The following is an 18,723-nucleotide window of genomic DNA, read 5'->3' on the forward strand; positions in this document are numbered from 1 at the left end:
ACTTGGGTACTGTGGGACTGGAGGATTCAAACAACCCTATGGGTGAACTTGCCAAACTGGAATGCTTATGAGTCTTGTAACCTGACACCTATGGGCTGGGACAACACCTGGAGTCATTCAAGGGCCCTTTGGACTCAGAGCAGGTGACACACCTAAGATGTTACAAAAGCCTTCCCTCTTGAATGCCTGCCACCAAAACGGGCATTGACTGAGGTAAGGTGATGGCAGACAGCTCTCTCTGTCTCTCCTCATTGTGTGACTTCTCACTGTGGGGGTGCTTTTGTTTGGGTTTGGACAAGAGTCTGAGGTTGGGGTGACAATGTGCTGCTCCAGGAAATGGGATTGCTGGCATGTGGGGCAACAGGATTGGGAAGTTTCTGGAGGAGGAGCAGGTTGCTCCCTGAAGAAGACCCACTTTCTCTTGTTCTCTGGACTCTATGTGAAGCCACCAGGCATGGGGCAGGCAACCCATCCCCACCAATGCCCCAAGTGCCTCATGGGCTAGTACCCTGTTTGAAAGCCAATGATGTGCTATGGCTGGGGCCTGGGCCTCTCCTCCACAGGGTCCTGCCATATCCTGATGGCCGCTGGCTGGAGCTGCTTCCTGGCCAATGGCTGTGCAAGGTGGAACTGTGCAGTCACCGACCTCAGAGCTGGAAGATACTTGAGTACTCCTTAGTTCCCTTCCTTCCAGTCCATGGGTCATGAAATTCAACTCCAGAGCAGCAAAGGCAGCAGTCCAAAGTCACACAAAAGTTAAAACTCCAGCTCTTGCGTTTCACAGCTCTGACTCTCCTTGAAAAACAGCCCAGTTAGGCATGTGTCTTGGCCCTTCCATTAGCAATGTGTCATCTCTTTAATTCTCACTATAACCCATTTTCCAGTCGAGGAAACCATAGCTCAGGGACACGGTAATAGTAATGGTGAAGTGGTTTAGTAATGAAGTAGTTTATTGAGATGTGGCTGGAGCTGAGGGGACACTCACTGGCAGCCATGTGAATACGCTGCATGTAACACAGGTGTCGGAAAGCCCTGTGTGTATGGTCAAGGGCAGGGGTGGGGGTGCCCATGACCAATACCAGGTGTCTTTGAAGTTTGCTGCCCACATGGCCCTAGCTCTTTCTCATCCCAGGGGCCTTTAGAGTTGGAAATTTGGGACAAGCTGAAAGTGATAACTGCAGGATTTCAACATAGGGCAGTGAGGGTCCAGTGGGCCACCCTGGGCCAAGCCTTCCCTTGCCTGGTTCCTCTCTGTGGCCAGGTGAACGTATGGTCCATAGGTTTCCCTTTCCTCGCCCGGTGCTCAGGGGAACCAGGAATGTGGCAGCAGCCTGAGTGGGAAGGCTAAAGGGCAGGGCTGGCTGAGGGATGATTACTCATCCCTCCTGGCTTTGGCTATGGCTTCAGCTCCCAGTTGAGTGTGGGAATCTGTGAAAAGGCCTAGAAGGGAGGCATGTGGGTAGGACTGGGCAGCTCACTGTGATACCCTGGGGAAGAGACCACACAGTTTACAGATGAGGGCACGGTGACGCACAGGGAGTGGAGGTGCCCGGAGTACCGACCAAGCGACCCCAGCTTCTGGAGGCCGTCAGCCCTCACTTGCCATGCTTTCCCTCTGTTTATTGCTTTAGATCCCCTTGGTTTTCCTTGCTCTTCTCCTCCTTTTTGCCTCTTCCTCTCTTTCCCCAGCGCTTTCCCCATTTCCTTCCTTCTTTTCTTCTTCTATTCCCAGCAAGTGTGTCAAGGTCATGAAGGTCAAGCTTTAGAAACCCTCACTTGCACAGGGCCTTCCAATGCCCCAGGCTGGGGGGGGGGTGTCCAAGCAAGCATGTTTGCATGATCATGCACTTTTGTAATTTTTGTACAAGTTTTTTTTTTTTTAGCATACATACATATATAAGCTTTAGGCTCACATGATCTGCATCACCCTTGGGCATCGGCTCTGGTACCCCTGGAGTCCTATGTCCTCATCACTGTCACTAATCTCAATCACTAATTATATGTGTAATTGTGGGCATTTCCTTTAATCCCCTTGAGCCCATTTCCCTCATCTATAAAGGGATCATGAACATGCTAACCTCATTATGAAAGCTAAGTCACATTATCCATGTGATATGTCTGGCTCCCCAAAGAGACTTTGTGAATGGGGGTGTTATTCCCACTCATGCTGGAGAGAGCTCTTGTTCAAAGTGCTGGAATTGTGGGAGAAAAGACATAGAACCCAAGTATATATGCCTCAGTTTGTTGGAGGTGATCTGACACATCCCTAAATCACACTAAGTCTAAAAAGAAGAAGAGACAAAGAGAAAACTCTGGATTTGGAGAAAGTCTGTCATCTTTCACTATTCACTCTTTCTCTCCCTTTTTCCTTCCATCTTTACCTTCCTGCCTTTCCCCTTGTAGGATGTTTCTACTTAGATATGTAATTTATCAAACTTTGTATTAATTGCCAATTGCTTCAATTGCCCATTTGCTTTTGGTATCAGCAGTCACTCACTTTTCCATGTGTAGATGACCAATTATCAAGTGATCCATCCATTCCAAAGATGTTTCCTTGGGTGTTGTCAGGCACTGTGGTTGGAAAAAACAGAATAGCTACATTTTGAAGAATAGTCCACACACTGTACATTCCTAATCAAAGCAGAGCAGAGCCTTCCAAAGGGCAGCAAACTCTCTAGATCCTCCCGAATGACCCTGAGTGACGTTGGCTGGGTGGTTAATAGAGATACAAAATCTCAGCACCCCCCCCCCCAACAAGGCTGCATCACAAAGTTTCTGTGAGGAATGAACTTCTTAAAGCTTGAGCATGATGTCACAAGTCTCTTTTTAGTCTCAGAATAAGGACTGCTCTTTTTTTTTTTTTTAATTTTTTATTTAGTTATTGGAGAGCGACAGACACAGAGAGAAAGACAGATAGAGGGAGAGAGAGAGAATGGGCGCGCCAGGGCTTCCAGCCTCTGCAAACGAACTCCAGACGCGTGCGCCCCCTTGTGCATCTGGCTAACGTGGGACCTGGGGAACCGAGCCTCGAACCGGGGTCCTTAGGCTTCACAGGCAAGTGCTTAACCGCTAAGCCATCTCTCCAGCCCAAGGACTGCTCTTTTTGGAGTGAGCTGAATTCAGAGTTGGGGCTTGATATAGGCAAAACCCTGAGGTTCTAGGTACCAGAGGCTACAGTTCTGCCCTCTGAGCCTGAGTAATTTGAGACCAGTTTAGTAATAGATCCATTTGTCCCCGCCTGTTCTATGAAATCATGTGGAGAAGGGCACAGTGGTGGCAGGAGACGGCAGCACCTATGCCAGCTGTGAGATGCTGTGTGCACACTTGTCTCTTCTACAAGGACAGCAGAAGGTACCAGGACTGCTGACACTGGGTGAAAGCGTGGCTCTCCCGAGACGCTCTGACTTTCTGGAAAGGAATGTCACTGCTCAGCCCCTCTTGTCTGGAGACATAAGAGCCTCAAGCATCTGCACCAAAGACCCCGAGATCTCTGTTAGCTGAGAACGCTCCACGCTCTTCTGGCTCCTGCCCATTAACTTAAAGCTCGGGCCAAGGGTCCTGGGGGCCTGACAGATGGCAGGGGCACGGCTCAGTTGGCAAGTGCTTGCCTCACAAGCGCGAGGACCAGAGTCCTACCCCCGGTACTGGGGAGGTGGAGACAGTAGGATTCCTGGGAGCTCACCTACAAGCTGATATATCCTAATCGGTGAGCTCCCAGCCAATAAGAAACCTGATCTCCAAGGAGGGGTTTGGTGTTCCTAAGGATGACACACACCCAAGGTTGCCCCCTTTTCTCCACATGCACGTACATGCATATGCACACCCACACATAACCTCCCATGAATGCACACACACGCACATGCATTAAAAAGACATTAAGGGGGTCACTTCGGCCAAGATGGCAACCACCTAAATGTGTCGCACATCCCTGGGAAAGGAAAATAGACACAGATCCTAAGGAGAGAACCACCCCATCATACTTCAAAAGGGCCCCAACTGAAACTAAGAACGATTGGCAAAACAAGCAAGGGTGCTGTTTTCCTGATGAATCAGATACCAGCACAAGGGTGAAGGAGATCAACACAGAGAACAATCAACTCCTACCAAATCAGAGAGCCAGAGCCTCAGAGGCCCCCAACACCTCATCACTGAAGCAGACCAAAAATGAACCCAACATGGCTCAGGGAAATTTTGCGGAAGAGGGGGCAGAAAGAATGTCAGAGCCACACGTTGGGTCATGATATGCAGAGACATTTCTCCTACCCATAACTGTGGGTTAACTCCACAATGCACGACCCATATACCTCAACAAGGAGGGGCCAGGGGGAGGGGGCAGGACATGGATGAGCCTACAATGGTACCAACTTGACTGTATTCACTGAGTACAAAACTAATTAATAATAAAAAAATAAATTATAAAAAAGTGGAAAAAATGACATTAAGGGACTTGTCTGTGGAGCCCAAGGATCCAGGTTTGATTCTCCAGGGCCCATATAAGCCAGAGTTCATTTGCTGTGGCTTGAGGCCCTGATGCACCCAAACTCTTTCTATCTGCCTCTGACTCTCTCTTAAATAAATAAATAGTTTTTTAAAGACAGTAAGGAGTAAAATAACACATCATACGAGCTCCTGTGTGCACTGGGGGGCCTGCTTGGATTGAGGAGAGGGTCTGTAATGGTCTCTACAGCCCCCCAGCAACCTCTGGCCCTCAGAGCATCAGAGTCCCTCAGGGGGAAGTTTACATCTTGCCCATGCAATTTGCAAGCAGTCTCAGGGAAATTCCTTTCCATTATCCCCCTTGTCCTAAATTAAGTGAACAAATTTCAGATTCTTTCTGACACCTATCTCTTTCTTTTCATCAGCCTTTGAAGAACAATCTTCCTTTTTGGGGGACAAAGTTTTGCTATGTAGCCTGGGCTGGTTTCAAACTCAGTGTAGCCCAGACTAGTCTCAAACTCGAGATCTTTCGGCCTCACCTTCTCAAGTGCTGAGATTGCCAGGCATGTGCCACTCTGTCCAGTTTGAGGACATGCAATCGAACTTTGGGCAACCCAGTGCACATAAGCCTCAGAGAAGGAAGGCAACTGGGTGAAGAGTCTACTTTTCATCCTCTTGTCTTGTTGATTCAAGACCAAGGACAGTGAGAACTTTGATGATTGGTGAGAAAAATCATGGTTCAGATTTACTGTATGACTTTCTCACAATCTGGACAGCAAGCAGCACTTACGTGGAACAACCTTCACGCATACCTGGGGTCTCAGGTGTCACAGTGTCATCACGGCCAGTTATCTCATCTTGGGCATGCTCCTTAATCTGTGACTCACTTTCCTCCTCTATAAAATGGGCACAATAATAGGACCTGCCTCCGAAGGCTGTTGTGAGGACTGACTTAACATTCACAAAGTGCTTTATACAGTAGATGCCATGGGAACAGTTAGGGAAATGAAAATAAAAGTTAAGTGAGGGCTGGAGATATGGCATAGTGGTTAAGCGCTTGCCTGTGAAGCCTAAAGACTCTGATTTGAGACTTGATTCTCCAGTACCCATGTAAGCCAGATGCACAAGGGGGCGCATGCATCTGGAGTTCGTTTGCAGTGGCTGGAAGCCCTGGTGCACCCATTCTCTCTCTGTGTGTGTCTGTTGCTCTCAAATAAATAAATAAAAATAAACAAAACTTTAAAAAAGTTAAGTGAATCTTTCCTATCAAAATGATTTTTTTACATTCTTCTTTATCATGTACTTTATTTTTTTTATTTGAGAGACAGAGAAAGAGAGAGAGAGAGAGAGAGAGAGAGAGAGAGAATGGGTGTGCCAGAACCTCCAGCCACTGCAAACAAACTCCAGATGCATGCGCCTCCTTGTGCATCTGGCTTACGTGGGTCCTGGAGAATTGAACTGGGATCCTTTGGCTTTGCAAGCAAACACCTTAATCGCTAAGCCATCTCTCCAGCCCCCAAATGAATTTTTAATTGCTATATATCATTACCATACATTCCATATGTATTATTAATTCATGACTGCTTCATCAACAGTCATGTTTTTTAAAACAAAAATTTATTTGCTTATTTGAGAGAGAGAGAATGTGAATATGGGCACACCAGGGCTTCTAGCCAATGCAAATGAACTCTAGATACATATGGCACTTTGTGCATCTGGTGTTATGTGGGTACTGGGAATTGAACTTGTATCCTTTGGCTTTTCTAGCAAATGCCTTAGCTGCACAGCCATCTCTTCAGCCCCTCAACAGTCCAGGTTTTTGTTCAAGCTCTGGGTCTTTTTGCCTGAGTGGTTAAAAAGCTTTACAGGACGGGCGTTGTGGTGCACGCCTTTAATCCCAGCACTCGGGAGGCAGAGGATCGCCGTGAGTTTGAGGCCACCCTGAGACTACATAGTGAGTTCCAGGTCAGCCTGGGCTAGAGTGAGACTCTGCCTCGAAACAAAACTAATAAAAGAAAGCTTTACAGCCTAGCCGGCAGTGGAGTTGTGTGGAGTAACACGTCCCTACGGGAGTGAAGATGGGAGGAGAGCGTGCTGAGCGAGGGCTGTGCCCACCGCAGAGCGCCTGGCAGTGGGGGGAGCTGGCTTCCTCCCGGCTGTGTCTAGGAAGAACTGAGAAGGCCCCGGGTGGCCCTGCACCCTGCTGGAGGTGAAGCTGCTCTGGCCTGCCACCGCAGCTCTTCCAGGTCCTTAGACCTGCTCTGAGCTTTGTTTAGTCCGGCTATGTGCTTGCCTCATTCTGCAGCGAGGTCCAGTCTGTACCCTCCACCCCAGCACTTTGATTTCTCACCTCTTTGGGGATCAGTTTGTAGCTCTACCTCTGTCTTCTGGAGAACTGCAGTATAAGGAGGGGTCTGAGCAAGGGGAGAAGGTGATTCATCCAGGGACTAACTAGACACCAAGCTTATCCCAAGAGGCCCAGCCACTTAAGGGTGCCTTTAAGAAAACACTTCTCATAAAATGATTGAGCTCTGACCTTTTGCAGGAGGAGTACTTTGCCAGGGTTTGCTCCTCTCTAACCAGGAAGCTGGCATGCTGCCAGTATGGCATGGATGTACAGAAGCCATGGGTCTCGAAAAAGATAGCAAGAATGTTGGTATCTTATCTGGCATTGTGGAGGGATTAATTGAAGAAACACCTCATAGGGCTCTGCAGAACACTTCCTCACTTTGACTTTCCAAGCTACTGTGTGTAGTGGATAAGAAAGAACAGGGCTGGAGAGGTGGCTTAGCAGTTAAGGCTCTTGCCTGCAAAGCCTAAGGACCCACATTGTACTCTCGAGATCCCACATTAACCAGATGCACAAAGGTGAGGCAAGTGCAAGGTCACACATGCCCACTAGGTGGTGCAAGCATCTGGAGTTCGATTTCAATTGCCGAGGCCCTGTCACACCAATTCTCTTATCTCTCTTCTCTCTGTCTCCCTCTTTCCCTCTCTATCTTAAAAAAAAAGAAAGAAAAAATACATTAAAAAAAAGGCTCAGAGAAATAGACTGGCTTGTCCAAGGTTCTGTAGCTACTGTTTCATCTAAGGGAAACACAGGATACTTACTCTGTCTTTCATTGGCAGCTTGGGATAGAGCATCTTTCTGTGTTGTAGATGTCTATAGTAGGTTAAGCAGTGTCCCTCAAGAATTCATGTCCACCCAGATCCTCAGAATATGACTTCATTTGGAAATGGAGGCATTGTAGAGGTGATGCATTACCGTTAGGTGAGGCTGGGGTAGGATGAGCTTACCATCCAACATGACTGTCTCCTTGTTGGAAAGGGGGAGGGAACACAGAGAAGACACACATGGGGAAGAAGATGTGCATGTGAAGACACGGGCAGAGGTTGGGGTGATGCTGCTGCAAGCCAGGGAGCACCTGTGGCTACTAGAATCTGGGAGAAGCAAGGAAATATCCTATTGTGTGTCCCTCAAAATTCATGTATTGGAAACAGTCCCCAGTGCAGTGTTGTTGCCTTTTGGAGGTGATCAGGCCATGAGGGCTCATGAGTGGATTAACACTGGTATCATGGGATTGGGTTCCCAACAAGCCTGAGTTTGGCTCTCATACTTTCCTTGTCTCTGATTCATATTTGCCCATCCACCATGTTCTCACATAGCACAGCGGTCTTCACCAGATGTTGCAACATACTCTTGGACTTCCTGGCCTACAGAACAGTGAGTAGTAATATAAAGACTGTTCAGGGCTGGAGAGATGGCTTAGCAATTAAGGTGCTTGCCTGCAAAGCCTAAGGACCCATGTTCTACTCTCCAGATCCCACATAAGCCAGACACACAACGGAGAGGCAAGTGCAAGGTCGCACATGCCCACTAGGTGGCGTAAGTGTCTGGAGTTCGATTACAGTGGCAGAGACCCTAGTGTGCCAATTCTCTCTCTCTCTCTAAAATAAGAAAGAATTAAAAAGACTACTATGGTTTGGATAAGTGCTCCCCCCCCCCCACAAAGGCCCAAGTGTTAAATGTTTATTATTGGGAGATGACAGAAGCTGTGCTGTATGAGACGGGGTCCAGTTCGAAAGCTGATCATGTTGAGCTTGCCCTTGAAGGGGATCTTGCGACCCTGGCCCCTTCTCTTTCTTCCTTTCTGGCCACCACAAGGTGAGAGGCTTTGCTCCAACACATGCTCCCACCATCTTGTCCTGTCTCACCACAAGCCCCAAAGTCACAGGGCCGACCAACCATGCATCAAAGTCTCCGAAACCATGAGCCAAAATAAGGTTTCCCTTCTTATAATCTGGACATCTTTGCTATTTGTTTAGAGTGACAGGCAGTGGACCGACATGCCAGTTTTAGGTATTTTGGCAGTGGGGACACAAAATGGAAAGATAGACCCTCCGTTAGAAGTGGAGAAGTGTGGCCCTTCTGACATTGGGCGTCATGCTTCTTGCATCCAGAGACAGCTGTGTTGGGTTAAGCCAGCTGTTGCTGTGATTCGATAGCTCTAGGAAGTGCAGGCAGCCCGGTGGTGGGGCTTTCTGTGTTCTCTCTCTGTGTCCTCCAGGGTCGCTCTGCCCTTCCCCCTTCCTCTGTGGCTATACACGCAGAGTAGCTGAATCTTTGCCCTAGATTATATTTATCACAGCACACTTCCCTGTCAGGTCCTGCTTGACTCTCGGTTTTACTCGGCATAACTTCTACTACCTCAGATGCACCAAGCAAGAGTGTTCTCTCTCTGGATGTATGTGATAGTGTTAGGGTGAGAGATGATGTGCCATCATGCCCCAGGCATAAGCGTTTGGTTTGGCACCTCCTAACAGAGTCCTTTAAGGCCCTCTGCCTGGGGCTGCTGGTCTCAGCCTGGAGACCAGGAGTCATTCTGTACCTCACTCTTGGCCTTCAAAAACAGTATGGAGCTGGGTGGGGTGGTGCATGCCTTTAATCCTAGCACTCGGGAGGCAGAGGTAGGTGGATCACCATGAGTTCGAGGTCATCCTGAGACTGCATAGCAAATTCCAGGTCAGACTGGACTAGAGTGAAAACCTACCTTCAAAAACCAAAACCAAAACCAAACCAAACCAAACCAAACCAAACCAAACCAAACCAAACCAAAACAAAACAAAAAAGAAACCAGGATGGGGCTTGAAGTCCTGAAGCCACGGAGCTTACATGGGGTGGAGGTGCTAGGTTTTATGTTTTTGTTTGAGGATACCCTCTTGGATGAGACTGATCTTGCCCAGCCTGCTACCAGAGGAAAAGATGGAGGCAGGAGCCAACCCCTCACATTCCCAAGCGCAGCCTCCTTCAGAACCCTAGAGCCTGATATTTGCAGATGTCACACCATAAACTTTGTGGTCGTGTCAATCAATCATGTTTGCTCTCTCTCTTTTAATTACTTATTTGGCCAGGCATGGTGGCGCACGCCTTTAATCCCAGCACTCTCTGGAGGCAGAGTTAGGAGGATTGCTGTGAGTTCAAGGCCACCCTGAGACTCCACAGTGAATTCTAGGTCAGCCTGGGCTAGAGTGAAACCCTACCTTGAAAAACAAAAACAAAATGTACTTATTTGAAAGAGAGAGGGCACACCACTGCAATTGAACTCCAGATGCATGCACTCACCCCTTTGTGCATCTGGCTTTACCTGGGGAGTTGAACGTAGACTGGCAGGCTTTGTATACAAGCCCCTTAACCACTGACTCTCTAGAAGAACAGAACCAATTGTGCGTGTGGGCGTGGGGAAATTATTGGACTTGCTTGTGTGAATGGAGGTTGGGTAGTCTAACGACAGCTGCCTGCGTGCTGCAGAGTCAGAGAACTTGGTATCTGCTCAGATTTATTTTGCTCATGGCTTCAGAAGGTTCAGTCCATGGTCAGTTGGCTCCATGTTTCAGGGTAAGAGCTCATAGTAAGTTAGAACATCATGGTGGTAGAGATCGTGGGAGATGAAGTTGTCCATCTCAGGAGGCGGAGAGTGAGGAAGGACCAGGGACAAGGCTTCAGCCAGGTGTGGTGGCGCACACCTTTAATCCCAGCTCCTGGGAGGCAGAGGTAGGAGGATCGCCTTGAGTTAGAGGCCATCTGGAGACCCTACCTCAAAAAAAAAAAAAAAAAAATTCAGGTGAAAGATACAACCTACGGTGATCAAGATGAAAAAGAACAAACGAGAACAATCACTCCCTGTCTTTCTACTCAGGCCCGACCTCGTCTACACCTTCTGTATGTCTAATTTTGTCTTAATGACCTGATAAATGAAGTCTGAATGTTTCTATTTTATAGATGTGGGGACTGTGGGAGTTGGCCTGTTCTTGGCAGACTGGCTTGGGGCTCTGGCTTGGTTCCTGGAGTGAGGCAATATTGCTGATGCACCATTGAAGGGACTGGCTGTGTGGGGATGACTAAGATTCCCATAAGGATGGTAAAGTTGGTGGTGGGCCATTAACAGATGAGTACAATGGTCAACCCCACTGGAGGAGAGAATGCTTTTAGATTGTCTACGTCCAGGCCTTGGCACAGCCTGCGGATCATTTATTGATAATGGTGGTGCCTCTGGCTTGACTGAGTGCTTTTGGCCACAGAGTGATGCTTGGTTGGGGGCGGGAGAAGCTGCTGGCTCCTGAATTCCCTTCAGCCTCTGCAGGGTTGCCAGGAATACAGACACCATTGGTGGAGGCTCATTGTCTCACCCTGGGGTCCCAGCTTTTCCAAATAGGCTTTATCTCCAGTCTTAAAGGCCACCAGTGGGCAGCGCTGTGTAAGGATTGGCACGTGGAGCCATCCTGGGCTCTCCTCAGGCCACGTCTTTCCTTACTTCTCACCCTGTCCCTGCCTGCTCCTTAGTTGGCTGCTCATAGAGCAGTGGGCTCAAGGCCAAAATGGGAGATCTTGAGCCTGACAGCCTCAGGCCCAGCTGTCACTGGCCCTTGTCCCAATGAGAGAGTCCCTCATTCAGCGAACATGGGCTGAGCACCCACGGTGGGCTGGCCAAGGAGGATCCAATGCTGCAGAAGTCACTTTTCTGGCCTCTGCAGCTCTTAAACTGGGTGGGGAGAGACTTAACACAGACATCGCAGAGTTGAGCTGTTGGTAAATGCCAGGATGAGAGCAAACAGAGGCGAAGCCAGGACAGCTGCCCCGAGGAGGTAACATTTGAACTGAGCTTAGGAGGATGAAATAGACTTTGTCACATGGGAAACTAGGGGCACAGTGGGGCGAGAGGTACCCCAGCCCAGGGAGGAGGCTGTGTATGTTTGAACTCGTGATTAGTTCCGTAAATACTTACTTCCATCTTCTCTGTGTTAGGACTAGATCAATAGTGTGTGGCCCAAGGATGGGAAACTCACAAAAGGCAGCTCTGTTTGGAGGCCTTGCATACAACTGAGGAATATGAACATAGACTTTTTATACAGACCAGATGTGTCCCGACTCAGGATCTTGAACCCAAGGATGTGCAGTGACCCATCTGGAGGCCCGAGGACAACCTCGGGTGTTGTTTCTCTTAGGTGCTATCTGTCTTTTCTGAGACAGATGCTCTCACTGCACAAGTACTTGCCAATTAGATTAGACTGGCTGGCCAGTGAGCCCCAGGGATCTGCCTGTGTCCACCTCCCTAGGACTGGAATGACAGACAGTGCTCACCACGCTTGACTCGATGTTGTACGTGGATTCTCAAACTCAAGTCCTCATGCCTGCAAGGCACACTTCACTGATTGCGGTATCGCTCCACCTTTATGTGTGCATTTTGTAACTGAAAGCAAAGGAAGCCTTGAAGCATTTCTAATGTCCCACGTGGGCTTGGCCCTGGTCTGTGGTCGTCCCTATAAAGGAGGTTCACTTGTTTACTTGTCGTGACAAGAAGCAGGGGATCCTTGTACCTTCCTTCACTTCCAGCATATTGTGATATGTTTACATGTGCTCATGAAAGTTGATTCTCTAGTCTCACCTAATTGGTGAGCTCCAATACACACACACACACACACACACACACACACACACACACACATATATATATATATATATACATATATATATATATATAATTGTAAATCATAACTGATAGAAGTTGGTTACAAATATTCCAAGTTATCAAGATACTTGGAACAGGGCTGGAGGGATGGCTTAGCAGTTAAGGCGTTTAAAGCCAAAGGACCCAGGTTCGATTCCCCATGACCCATGTAAGCCAGATGCACAAGGGGGTACTCACGTCTGGAGTCTGTTTGCAGTGGCTGGAGTTCCTGGCGCACCCATTTTTTTTTTCTCTCTCTCTGTCAAATAAATAAAATAAAATATCAAAAAAAAAAGATATTTGGAAATGCACATTTGAATTCCCTGTCAATAATAGTCATATAAAGGTTTGTTATACCTTCAGATATTGGCTAATGAAACTAGTGCAAGTAGACATGATTTATATGTTAGTAATCATATATATATATGATTACTATATATATATAATCATATATATATGTGTGTGTGTGTGTGTGTGTGTGCTACACTGTTATTTTGCAATTGGCAGGAATCAAAGAGGTGAGAGACCATAGCTCTAGACAGCAAGCAGCTGCCAGGAGTGTGTGAACACGATGATATATTGCTTCTGTTTGTTTGGCTCTCAGATACTGGGGTAGAGAGTGGCAGAGTCCAGGCAGAATTCCAGGTGAGGTTTCCCGGTTCAGGTTGGTGGGTTTCTAACCTGGGTTAATAGGCACAGGACAGCAGAGAGAAATTCACATGAGTTGGACTTGGTGGTTAAGTAAGTCTGGCAAATAAATGGGATAGCAGCAGGGAGAAGGGGCTGTCGGGGGTAATTTTCTGTTCTCTAGGCTATCTGGCAAATTTTGGCCCTATGGAAAAGGGCAGGTATGGGAACAAAGGCAGGTTAAGTCAGGTGTACCACAAGGAACTTTCTGGAACTTCTGGAAGCCCTGTGGCTAGCTTGAGGCAGGGTCTGAGTGAAGGGTGGTGTGGTGGTTTGATTCAGGTGTTCCCCCATAAACTTAGGTGTTCTGAATACTAGGTTCCCAGCTGATGGTGAATTAACTCCTCCTGGAGGCAGTATATTGTTGGGGGCCTATTGTAGCCAGTTTCTAGTGCCAGTGTTTGGCACACTGTCCTATTGCTATTGTCCACCTTGTGTTGGCCAGGAGGTGATGTCCATCCTCTCCTCATGCCATCGTTTTCTCCTGCCATGATGGAGCTTCCTCTCGAGTCTGTAAGTCAAAATAAACCATCCTTTCCCACAAGCCACTCTTGGTCAGGTGATTTCTGCCAGCAATGCGAACCTGACTGCAACAGGTGGTGATGGCGTGATTGAAGGAATAAAGGAGCAAAGAGACAGCCATGGTGTCATCTGCCGAGTCCTCTGGGTTTTAGCAAGGGATGGCGCCCTGACCGCTCTCCCCAGCTCACCTCTGGGGAACTCCCAGCGTGGGCACCCCTTGTCTTCTTTCTCCTCTGATCCATCTTGGATATGATTCAGGCTAAAGTCACTGGGAAATCTCACTTTTGCTGGGAGTGTCCTGGCTGTCACCATCAAGATTGAGATAAGCCAAGTGAAAGGCAGAGAAAGAGATGGGTGGTGCAGAGTGTGGGATCTGTCCCCCTGCCAAGGCTGGGCAGGGCTGGGGTTTGAGCAGGGAGAAGGGCGCCACATGGGTCCTGTTTTGGAGCAGAAGTGCCCATTCTGTGTGTGCTCCATTCTGGACATTTCTGAGCTGGGCTCTCTGGGCTGCAGGATCCCTCTGGGCTTGGTCTAAGAAGATTTTAATATCAGTGGTGACTCTGAGGGCGGCATCTAGAACCACCTCTTTAATCCTCTGGCAGGATGTGTGGGGCAGGGCGTGTGAAATCACTGGAAGGTGCTGTCTTATCTTTTGTTGAGCATCTTTTCTTTGGGAGGGAAATGAAATTGATATAGATAAGCTAAAGGATTCAAAATTAAGAGGTTAAAAGAAGATGTAGAAGTTAAGATAAATAAATATGAGAGAGGGAGAGAGAGAGAGAAGGAAAAAAGAAAGTGTAAAGGAAAAGATGGAGAAAGGAGAGTAGAATCCTAAGGAGGAAATAACAAATTAAAGAAACATAAAGAGGGTAGAATAAGCTGGGCGTGGTGGCGCACACCTTTAATCCCAGCACTCGGGAGGCAGAGGTAGGAGGATCGTCATGAGTTCAAGGCCACCCTGAGACTACAGAGTGAATTCCAGGTTAGCCTGGACTATAGTGAAACCCTACCTCGAAAAACAAAAAACCAAAACAAAACAAAAAAAAAGGGTAGAATAAAGACATAGAGAAAACAGAAAGAAGGGAGACTGAAAAACAAACTCAGCCACGTGAAGAGAGTGGGTGGAGGCCTGAACAGGGGCCAGCTTCGGTGGGTGGAGCGTCTTCCCTCTTTCTCACTCACACCACTGCTTCCCCAGTTGAAGGTGTCGAGCTCCAGTGAACTGCCTGCTGTGGCTGGCGACCCCCAGCGGGGATGTGGGAGGCATGTGTGGCAGCTGTCACCGTTGCCTGGGCTGGCAGGGACCCCCAAGGCAGGGGCTGCTGGCTTGATATCTCTGCCCTGCTTTGCTTTTGGTCGCAACAAAATTGGAAGCTGACTTGGTGGGGAGTCAAGGAGCTTCCTGTTCAGAGGAGGCTGAGCTACAAATAACTTAAGCTGAAGGTGTGAGGTGTGATGGGGAGTCAGCTTCAGGCATCGTTGTCCACTTACAGCCAGCCTGTGAAGCTACAGCAGCATGGCCACGCTCAGCCCAGAGAGGTGGTTTTGTAAACGGAGCTCGCATCTGCAGGCGACAGGGAGGCTCCGAGGACCGGGCCCGACCCTGGTGCAGTCCCCAACCTGGGCGAAGAGAGAGGTAGAAGCCAGATCAGAGCCAGTGTTCTAGGGGGTCTGGGCCTGGCAGGGAATTAGCAGAAGAGAAGGGCTAGCTAGAGATTTAGAACAGAGGGGACCCCTACACTCCAGGTCTGTAGAGTGGGCTCCAGATGGAGGACCGCAGCTGCTTCCTTCCTCCCTCCTTCCTCCTTCCCCTAAGGACCCAAAGACACACAGCATACCAAGCGCGGAAGGGAAAGGCACCAAGGACAGTCTCCCAGGGGACCCCGCAGCCACACGTGGGTTTTCACCACCAGCTTTCTAGGGCTGCCAGCCTGAGAGGAGCAGCGGTTACAACAGAACTGAGCAAAACTCATGCCCTCCACAGTTCATCGATCCTGTTTTGGTATTTTCCTTGTTCCTGGTACCCGAAGTTGATTGGAAGGAGGGTGGATGGGCCATTCACACTCAGAGCGCATGAGGGGGCTGGAGCTTGGGTGGATGGAGAAAGACCTCTACTTCCCTCATCACCCCCCTCACCATAGAGGTCCTTCCACGGACAGTTGTCCATGTAGGGATCCACCTGGACCCCAGCGAGGCAGGGTTCAGGGAGTGCAGGATGGGTTTTTGGGTGAGCTAGCAGAGGAGTAGGAGAGGCATGCTGGAGAGAGAGGGATCCCACTGGGCTGTAGGCCACCCATCACACTGCCTTCCTGGATCGTCCTTTTCACTCAATATGGAGCCCAACAGCTGTGCAGCGCTTTGCCATTGGCGATAGCCCCTCGTGATTTCTCACTGAGCCCTTAAGACCCTCCGAGGTGGGTAGGAAAAGGCTGCTCACTGTCCCAAAGGAGAGAAATGAGCGCTCAGTAACTGGCCTCAGGCCACCGACCGGGCACTGTTTCCTCTCCTGTCAGCTCAGTCAGAGAGCAGCAGCATGTCTGTCCCAGAAAACACCCACTTTCTTTGCATCCTGCTTTTATAAATGACAGCGCTTTGCACGTCTGTGACCCTTTGTCACTCCTCACATCAGTCCTGTGTGCTGGGGTGATATATTTTGGGGGGTTCAAGAAGGCCCTCATTCTTCTTGGACTCTGTCTTCAAGGGACAGTGAGGACTCGAAGATCCTGGTTCCCTTGGCTCCTCACACTGAACCAAGCAGGTGCCTAGAAGTGCCTGGTGAGGTGTGCAGAAGCTGTGGCTAGATACAGCAACCCCGGGCATGCTCAGACTAGAGCCTCGTCCTGCTCTGCCCCCACTCCGATAGCTTTTCTGTCCCATTTGTAACGTACCTCTGTTTCCCTTGGGTGACCTTGCTCTGTCGTCCCTCCCTCCAGACCATTCGAGGGCAGGAAAGGAGGAGGGGCTCTGAGATTGCTGGCTTCTCTTCTGCACTGGATCTCTCCTCCAAGTTCTTCCTGGTCTCTATAGGCTGGCCTGTGGACAGGACACATTCAGTGCTCCAGCCCGGGAGTGAGGGGTGGCCCACATGGTGCCTTTCCAGACACTAGGTTCTTGGCTGCTCACCAGCCTTCCTCAAATGCTCGTGTTCTTGCATGTGGGGGTCTGGTTTAGTTGCTAGTCCAAGCCCGTCCCAAGCACAGGCCCCTCTGGCCAAGCAGTTGGCCCATATTCTAAGTTCTAGTATTTCTCCTTGGGTCAGTGCTGTGGCTGTTCAGGTTTGCATATCGCCACCCACTTGGGGTTCATTCTGGATTCTAGACTCTTCCTTGCACATCTGTCTGGTCCTAGGGCAAATATTGAACCTGAGTTGGTGTAAAGGAAAAACTCCAATGCAAGGAGGGGCAGACCTAGCTGGAAGAGATAGTGGCTCACTTGAGGACTTCAGCAAGTCCCCAGAAATGAGTATGCCGGTCTTCAACAGAAATAGTCCACGTAACAGGGAGGCTGGCCATGCCATATTCTTATTTTGGCTTGCTGGGAATGCATTTACCTCTAAGATTTATCTTTTTTTTTTTTTTAACCACTAAGCTTAGCCCATTTTATACTCCAAAACAAGGTTTTACTAAGTTGCCCAAGTTGGCCTTGAAATCACTGGGTAGTGTAAGCAATCCTTGAACTTGTAATTCTCCTGCCTCAGATTCCCAAGTAGCTAGGATTACAGACCTGTACCACCAGGCCCAGCAACTCTTTCAAACAGCTGTGAAACGTGTACTATGATAGAAAAACTAATTAATTGTCCTAATTCATTGACATTATGACATCTGAGTTGAAGTGTCAATAGAGTTTAATTTCCTACCTGCAGTTACCCTGCAGCTGGGGCCAGTTATCAAACTATGCACGTGGATAAACTGAAGGTGAGTGTAAGTATTTATTTTTAAGATGATATCATGTTTAATTTTATAAAAATGGCTTCTTGGAACCCCAAAAGGCAGTGTCCAGTAGTTCATTCTTCAGTCACATTCCCTGCCTTCTGGCCTTTCCCACTTCCTTTCATCCAAGGAGGACTTTTAGTTCGTGATCTCTTTTTCTGTCCCATTCATCAGTCCCTTCTTGACTCTGCTTTCAGCCTTCACTGGCTCAGCCCTCTGGTGAAGCCCTTCAACACACCATCCTCTTGTGGGTTAGTTACTTTCTCATTGCTGTGACAAAATACCCGGTGAAAGCCACTTAAGGTACACCCCCAGGGTAGAGGCCATCGCGGTGGGGAATGCATGGTGGCAGGAAAGTGAAGCGGCTGGTCACATTGCTTCTTCAGTCAGAAGGCGGAGCAGTGAATGCTGATGCTCAGCTCACCCTTTCCTTTTTATCCACCAGAACCCCAGCCCATGGTATGGTGCCACTCATGCCCAGAGGATTGTCCCCTAGGTCATTCTGTATCTTGCCAAGTTGACAATCAGTCTTAACCACCACAACTGGTGAGGACCCTTGCCCCGTTTGACCACAGCTGAACACAATGCTGACCCTGGATCAAGTGCCACCTGTCTCCGTTTCTCTGGATGCTGAAGCGTCCTTTGGCCTTGCAGATGTGACCAGAGTGACAGCATCACCTCTAGACCCCCATGGTGTCCTCCCAGGGTCGCCTCAAAATCTGTGTTCTTTGCTGTGATTTCAGGGCCACCCTATCCCCACTTATCCCTTAAAGCATATGTCACCCAACTCCAGAAGGAGAGTTCTGCTACTCCGCTGTGTCCTTAACCAGAGCTCTGAGCTATAGCTCTTGGGTCCATTTTTGTGGCCTGCTTTGCAAAACAATGCTGTATCACAGTCGACTAATAAATGATCAAGGACTTGCAAGAGGAGGCAATTGTTACATAGTGTTCTGTGGGCAGACAGAAAATAGTATGAAGGGAGAATGTGGATGAGCTGTTTACAGTGGGGCCTCACACTCAGATTTCTTCAGCAGTCAGGGAAGACGGAAGGAAATGACTAGGGCTGTGTAATGGAGGGGGCGGGGCAGGAGACACCAGCCAAAGGCCTGCTCTGCAGAAAGATATCACTTTCAAATAGCAAT

At 48.8% G+C, this 18,723-nt stretch overlaps 1 protein-coding gene across 1 annotated transcript in view; it reads right to left on the reverse strand.

The window, feature by feature from the left end:
* The window catches only part of Tmprss4 (transmembrane serine protease 4), a 69,286-nt gene extending 53,467 nt beyond the window's left edge, over nt 1-15,819 (reverse strand). The window contains exons 1-2 of the mRNA XM_045146066.1: nt 15,789-15,819; nt 15,144-15,272 (exon numbers count right to left, since the gene is read on the reverse strand). Of these exons, the coding sequence (XP_045002001.1) occupies nt 15,144-15,272; nt 15,789-15,819 (160 nt within the window). The remainder of the gene's footprint in view (nt 1-15,143; nt 15,273-15,788) is intronic.
* Between the last annotated feature and the right edge of the window lie 2,904 nt (nt 15,820-18,723).

This window comes from Jaculus jaculus, chromosome 3, assembly GCF_020740685.1.
Source record: "Jaculus jaculus isolate mJacJac1 chromosome 3, mJacJac1.mat.Y.cur, whole genome shotgun sequence".
Classification (NCBI taxonomy): domain Eukaryota; kingdom Metazoa; phylum Chordata; class Mammalia; order Rodentia; family Dipodidae; genus Jaculus; species Jaculus jaculus.